We start from the raw sequence: 7778 nt of genomic DNA, 5'->3' as shown, positions 1-7778 counted from the left end.
GCAGATTATATTAATAATTTCTCTACATTTCAATAATTATTTAACAGTCTTATAAAAAGATTACCTGTTATAACTCCATGTGCTTGCACAGACTACAATTTCTCTTAGATAGCATTAGAAGTTTAAAAACTTGTAAACATTTTTCTTTGTGAGTGTAAAATGGATATCTGAAGATATTTTTCAGCCACAAAAATACAACTCAGTAACTATGTAGCTAAAACAACATTACAAAGAAAACATGAATGACAAATATTTATGAACTGTGTTTATATAAACATATTGGTTTGTAAACAAGTTTGACAACATTTACATTATATATTGAAAGAAAATGTCAAACAAGACAATTTGCTCTATAGAGAAAAATACATAAAAATTTAATCACATCTTAATTATTCCACCTGTTAATACGAAGCCACACAGACATATGGTAACTGAACTGCACTAAAACATTGCAACACTGAGTAATGTCATTTTCACCATTTTCACCAAAAGCCACCTCATAGTTACCTGAGGATCACCATAGTAACTCCATGGCAATAACAGTATGAAAATGAATTACTCTTCTGGTTTTGGCAGATTTTAAGGGAAGTCTCTCGCTCATTATAGCTTTATGTGGGAATCCCAGAAATGCTAGTAAAATTAACTCAAAACTTAAGTTTTATCCTCCTGGAACTGTAAACCTCATCCAAATCTTTCCAGCAATGTTTACACCAGGTGTTTTGCAGAATTGTACCTATTTTTATTTATGATACTGAATAAAAAAGTTAGGTGCAAAATTAGAAAACTTAACAGAAAAGAACCACAAGTTATGAGATAGTTACAATAGTTCCAATTATGCATCAGGAAGTTATATATACATTTAATCATAAAACTTTTCTATATATTATTTAAACCCAGCTTCAATATTTGTTCTGCTATAACAATAATACTCAAAGAGAAATTAAGTTTATTATCCCTCTGAGTACACTTATTTCCCCTATTTTTACAGGTGCAAAGATGCTTATTTGGATACCAATTCCACATGGGTATGACTTTCAACATAAGCTTAAATTACATTTTTCTTGATGGTAAAAGGCTATCAATGGTAATAAACAGGCAGTTCATCATCACTCATGTCTGAATCATCTTCATCCACTTCACCTTCAATGACTGATTTCTTGCCTTTGCAGCACGAAACAATTAATCCAATTAGAAACACCTGCAAATTTAAAGTAGTAAGAGAGTAAAAGTTAGCTATTCAGTTAAAGGCTATAAAATGACAATGTGTTAAACTGAATGGCAGTGTGGAGATGCAAATGATTCAATGACAACTATTACAAATTATTCAACCTGATGCAGTGATATCTATAATTAAAGTACTTACTGCAATGAAAGCCCAGTTTCCAAAGTAATAGGCAGCACTGAAGAACCAAAATTTATGAAGAAAGAGGTATGTTCGAGTAACAATACACTGATCTAGAAAGAAAGCAAATAGCACTTACTAATGCAGAACAAGAAAATGAACACTTTTGGGGAGTATTCAGCTCCAAAGAATAATTACACTCCATTAAATCAATTTTACTTTCCTCTGCCAAACAGGTATACAAAGTGGGATAATTATCACATGTGAGTGAATGTGAAAACAGGTAACATTAAGGTGAAAGTTACACAAGTTACTCAATTGATATTTGGTATACTTTCTCCTGCAGATGTGTCATTTATTCTGACACAGATTGGAATTATTCACTTTCCACTTTAGATAAACTGTAGCCCTAAGGAGATAGAAAGCAGATTCTGTACTAAAAACCTCATTAGAGTACTCTGAAGAAAAAAAAAATCACTACAAGGATTTCATACATTTTGTATAAATCAGTCAACTACAATATTGAGTCATGTAGGCAAAACCACCCACCACAAACTGGGCCTTCTTTAAGATTGCACAGAGGTAGCACAAAGGCTGGTAGGGGCCTCTGAGCCTGTAACATTCCAGAGCTCCCATCAGAGAGCAGCCCACAGGACATGCAAGCCAGATGACTGATCTCTCCTAAAAGAGTCCATGCCAAGGTACAATGTCATCTCCTATTTTGCTCATTTACTGTGCTTCAGACTCTACCTAACGCTCATTTCAGAGCAAAAATTGGTATCTAAGCAATTTGAACCCAGAGTTTGTCTGTTCTGCCCTCAGTTCTGACCTCAGATCTGGAATTACCCCAGGGGTGTAGGTGAAGTACAGACTTCCTACCTCCTAAAGCTGTGAGTGATATGCTTATATAGTTTAACTTTTAGCAGCCATGTCACAAGCTAGCAAGATGACAATCATCAGTTTCTGAAAGTAAATATTTTAAAGACTCAACTTCCACATTAGATAACTTCTGCTTTAATAATACCACGTCCTTGTCAAGATGATCCTCCTCTTAACCCCCAGATCAAATCCCTACAGTGTCTACTATGACTGTATCTAAACAGAGAAATAACTCTGTTCCTTCAACACTTCTCCAATGACTTATAATTGATATATAGTTATACAGAACAATTAAAAATACCAAGTTAAATACTACTTTATGCAGAAGAATTATTTCTGGTATCTATTGCACAGTATCAGCAAAAAAAAAAAAAAAAGGTTAACTGGGATTTCACTCACAACTACTGGACACAAATAATAACACAATACAACAAGGCACATTCTGTATATAATCAAAGTGCATAACAGCTTCATTAGAGAAAATATGCTTCTCCACTAGCACAGAGTAAAAGCACAGGGAAGGGATCTGGCTGAACTAATCTTTCCTTTTTTTCCAGCCTAGGTCTCAGTTATGCAGAGAAAACTGTTTTGGTTCTGTCATTGCCTTCTTCCCCTCTTTCACCTCTTTAACACCAGGCAATAGTAGTTACCCTGCTAGGCAAATACTTATCCTGCCCTAATTAGAAAAAAGCCATGAAGTAGTAGACCACTTGCAACATTCTTTTATTTGCTGGCATGCCCATAGAAAAGGTGAAGTTTCTGACAAAGTAAAAAATACTGGAAGTGAAGAAGCTTCATAATTGCTGATAGCATTATCAACACCATCTGCAGCTCTCCAGCTGGTTACTCAAATTAAAAAACAGCTAAAAGACTTTCAGATGGCTCTCTACAGTAATTGGGTTAAATAGATGACGGTAAATATTTTAGAACAGTTTGACCTTGAGAGAACATGTCTACAGGATGTGTCCCAAGTTCAGATAACTAAATTTTAGTTACTCCTATTGAATGAAGATATTACCAAATAAGCTGACATGACATTTTTAATCACCTTATTCAGGCAAATGATATAATTTAGATTATAATGAATAACCTGAATAAAGATAATTACTTGTTTTCCAGAATGATCATTGTTAATATTACTGACATATCTTGATCATTTAGAACAAAAGCATATGTGGAAAGCTACCAAGCCTCCAATACATAACTGCCACCACTTTAATAATACAGCATATTACATAATAGCAGCTATGGAACAAAGCCACACAGCCAAAATTAAAGACAGATTTTTTTTTTAAGCAGAGGATGACTGAAGTTTTTCACTCTGGTGAATCAGAAAATCCTTAGGCTCAGTGCACGAATATTTTCAAACACAGGCTTCTTCCAAGAAGAAAATTATCGCATTTAAGATGAAGGATAAACAAATCTTAAAGCCTAAGAAGTAATTTCATGCAATAAAATCTCAACTTTTGAGAATTTAAGGATCATACAGAGGTCTTTACTGCATTTCAAGATACAATGAGCTTTCACAAAAGTACATAGAAGGAAACAGTTCCTAAGGGAAGAGTTAGAAACCATTTTGAATAACAATTTAAAAACATTGGCATTCTTTGAGGTCAATACTAACATACACATTTGTTTTACCTCTTCATTAATCCACTTAGAAATGAAGTAGATTATATCCTCTAAATAAAACTAGGCAGAAATAGGGAGCAGAGGTCAAACACACGGGATGGTACAATTCAGAGGGAGCCTATTTTCCCACTCCCTTGAAATACCATCTACAGACAAGAAATTTACATGCCCAGTTTCAAGCAGAACTTAGTTACTTAAAATACACTCCAACCTACTTCCCAAGGAAAACATGCAGGTTTACTGTGCTAGAATACATAAGCATTACACATTTCAAACCCTAAAAGCAGGAAAGGAAAGACATGACTTCAGGTAGCCAACAACACTTGATGTTTCATATGCTCTGCTGCCAATCATTCAAATGCTGTGTTGCAAAAACCAACTACTGCTTGCAGTCCAACTTGCAACTTGAACTTCAGGAAAGGGTTTGGTGTGCTCATAAACTTAAATTATACATCAAGTTCCAAAAGATTTAATATTTGACCTGGGAAAGTGTAATTAAAGCAAAACCTGAATTCTTTATAGGCATTACTTCTGGGCCTGCATCTAACGTGGTGCCCCTACTGAGTTTAAATCCTGTAATTTAGACAGGAACATTTATATGGAACAATGGCTAATGCACATCTCTGCTAACTCAGATTCTGCAGCACTTCAATGGCTGTGACATTAAATGCATTCTTTTTAGGCTTTTACTGATTTGCAGATATTCTTTCTCATTGTACTACTGAGACATACTGACACACCTGTTTTACTATTTACTGTCATTCCTGTGTGAATGGTATTCCAAGCCATTCACTTGGCTTGTGTGATTTAAGACAAGCAGAATGTTATTTCACAGAATGTACAGCATTCCTATGGGCCAAGTAAGTTTTACATTACATTAAAAAAAAAAAACCAAAACCAAAACCCTGCCTCTAAATCATTTTTAAAGATGCTTGGGTTTTCTTACTACTATCGCCTTCCTGCAACAGAACTAAAATGCACTTTGACAAAGAGAATAAACTACTAAAGCAAGGGTGGTTGGTTGCAGATGCAGTAACTACTGGAACAGAGTTAGACACACCACACCTAAACACCTTTCTGGATGTTAACTGGCACCTACAGGTAGTATCAGACACCGAGATCAGTATTTTAAATTGAGAAAAACACAAGGATTCCTATCATCTCAAGGTCAAGAACAGGACAAAGATTCCATGCTTGAAAATGTCCACAGAGAAACATGCCTTTATTTTACCAGAGGCCAAACAACAGCAGAAGATGAAGCAGCCTTTGGCTTATGTTTTATTTTATTTGAAAGATCTACAATAGCATATGTTTAATGGATGGGAGAATGATTCCCAGATCACTATACCCTTTAAGCAACCCATAAATGTAAACTAAGGGCTCTGAAGAAGCCTTGTTACTTTTACAATGACAGCATATTTTTGCAGCAGAATGTGTAATGCTTTCTTGAACTTCAAAATAAAAGGAATTTTTTTCATTGGATATCTCATCTTGGAAAAGAAAAGCATATTCTAACTCCTACCACTTATGAAAGACTATGGAAAGGTGTAAGACACATGGATTGCCTACATGTGGCTATAAAGTACACAGAATAAAAGTCTTTTAATTTTGTCTTGCAATTCAACAGTTTACTGGCAAAAGCATGCGAAGTGCATTCACTTTATAGTAACCAAACTAACCAAAAATTAAGGAACTCTGCCTCAACAAAGAAACTGTACAAGGATGTCAATGGCCGATGAGAAACCATGACACTTCACCTAGATAAGAAACCAAGTAATATCTAATGGTGTAAAACTCATACAGCCATGTCATATTAATGAGTGCATAGCATCCAACTTGTTTTTCTCACAAAGCTGTGACACTTCCACTTGTAGAGTAAATCTGTGTTGAGAGATCAGAATCCTATATAATTATTGGGGAGGGCTCTGATATATACATAGACACAGAAACACAAAAAAATAGAGCCTCATTTAGCTGTTGAGTCTTTTCTTTGCACTTCACAATCTTTCTCTGCTGCTTCTCATTTCACTAGCTAAATATAAATCTGCTATACAAAGCTTCTACAATTTTTAGTTTGCGGCATCCCATGCCAGTTATCCCTTTCCCTTAACTAATTTGTTTTTCCCAGAAATTGCTTCAATCTTCAAGTTGTTGCTCTGTCAGCTTGCACAATAATTTAAGTATTACAGCTTCACCACCACTTGCCCCAAGGTTAACTCTGCAACAAATGTACACCTTTGATCCATTATCAGACTGTAAACATGTTGGAAAACATGCTACTGGAATTGGTTTATTCACATATAGTAAGGATCTGAAAACATTTCTCAACTGGTTGTATGTAACTACAATAGCTTACCACTTAAGAGATGTGAATCACCAAGCTTCCAACATTTTAAGCTGACAGCTCTTTGAAAGTACAACAGCACAATACAGAAGCATGTGTATCAAATCACTCATGATGTTAAATGATGGTTTGCAGTTGTCTACAGTCTTTTTAAATATAGGTCTAAGACAGGCACAAAAGGCTGCCTGTTATTTCATCCCACTTGTTTTTTGCTGTTTTTTTTTGTTTGGTCATTTTTGCTTAGCTGGAAATGGTAACGAGATGGCACCTTAAAGCTATGTAGAAACCAAAAGTCTAGATGGTAAACAGCCTAGCCCCAAACCCTGCGTTACTCAGTAAAAGCTGCACAGTAAGTTTGGAATCAAGTCCTGCCACAGGAAAAGATTTAGCAGACTATGGAGGTGCCAGGGAATTGGAAACCAGGGACTAATGAGGAACTTGGAAAAACCTATGACACAACCTATCATTTAGACACTAAACTCCTCTTTTTACAGTGATTCAAGCCACAGACAGTTTGCATCTGATACCTCATATGGCATATCAGCAGATCAAATCCAATCTAATACAAAACTAGAAAGACAGAAAACTATGTAATCAATGGAAGTAAGTGGTTTTATAAGAAACAGTCAGATCTGACTTTGTTACAGAAATTACAAGTCTGAATAAAGAATAACTAGTTGCAGTTACTTTGCAGTACATGAACTAATGCAGTTGTCAGTCATACAGCTTCTTAATTATAATTACACACTATGAATGTTTACATTAAATGACTCAAAAAAACATAAGTTCCATAGGTTCCATTCATAGCATAAATAGACTCCCAGTAAGATCTGAGATTTTGTGCTGAAAGAAGAGAGCACTAGTCAGTTTCTGAATGCTAAGTAATGAGAGCAATCTCCTACTGCATGATTTAGGTCACATAACCATTTTCCAACAGTCAGATTTGTATAAAGCAGCATGCAGGAACAGCCAATACAGGATTCAGATGCAAAAAGAGTACCATATCTTTGAGGTAAGCAAAAACAAGCTTAAGCTAAACATCAGCAAGAATTCTCACCACTTCCCTCCACAAAGAGCTTATCAGTCCTCCTTTTTGCCATATTAGATTTGGAGTTGATCCTAGCAGAGCTACTGCAGCATTACAATGGAAATTTGTAATACTCATGCTATATAGCCATGTGTATGGTGAAAAAGTGTATCATTAAGTGCATCATTAACCCATGACTAAAATCTGAAGTCATGTTAATTCCAAACAGAGGTACTGTCCTTTTTCTACAGGGAAGCAATAAACCCCCAAATGAACCTGCAGAGAGAAGTGCACTCTGCATTTCACTTGACATTAGATACCTTTTGAAACGCTATGTGCAATTTAGGTTAATTACAAACACTGGCCAGATGCATTTGAACACAAGCTATGTAATTGCCATTTCTTGCCTTTAAACTGCTGATTTCAATCTGAACTTCTGCAAGAGGGGCTTCCTGAGTCTCCCTTAAACACCTTATTTTTAAGTAACTCAAGGCAAACACTTCTTATATAGAAGACACAGATATTTATAAACTTCAAAGGCAATACACTAGTGA

At 35.4% G+C, this 7778-nt stretch overlaps 1 protein-coding gene across 1 annotated transcript in view; it reads right to left on the bottom strand.

Annotated features, from left to right (window-relative positions):
- Positions 1 to 239: 239 nt before the first annotated feature.
- Positions 240 to 7778, bottom strand: part of LMBRD1 (LMBR1 domain containing 1) — a 72023-nt gene continuing 64484 nt past the window's right edge. Inside the window, exons 15-16 of the mRNA XM_008502297.2 lie at positions 1364 to 1455; positions 240 to 1198 (exon numbers count right to left, since the gene is read on the bottom strand). Coding sequence (XP_008500519.1) covers positions 1079 to 1198; positions 1364 to 1455 — 212 coding nt within the window. The 3' untranslated portion in view covers positions 240 to 1078. The remainder of the gene's footprint in view (positions 1199 to 1363; positions 1456 to 7778) is intronic.

This window comes from Calypte anna, chromosome 3, assembly GCF_003957555.1.
Source record: "Calypte anna isolate BGI_N300 chromosome 3, bCalAnn1_v1.p, whole genome shotgun sequence".
Lineage (NCBI taxonomy): Eukaryota > Metazoa > Chordata > Aves > Apodiformes > Trochilidae > Calypte > Calypte anna.
The sequence above is the reverse complement of the archived record's forward strand: the minus strand, read 5'-3'. Positions and strand labels throughout refer to the sequence as shown.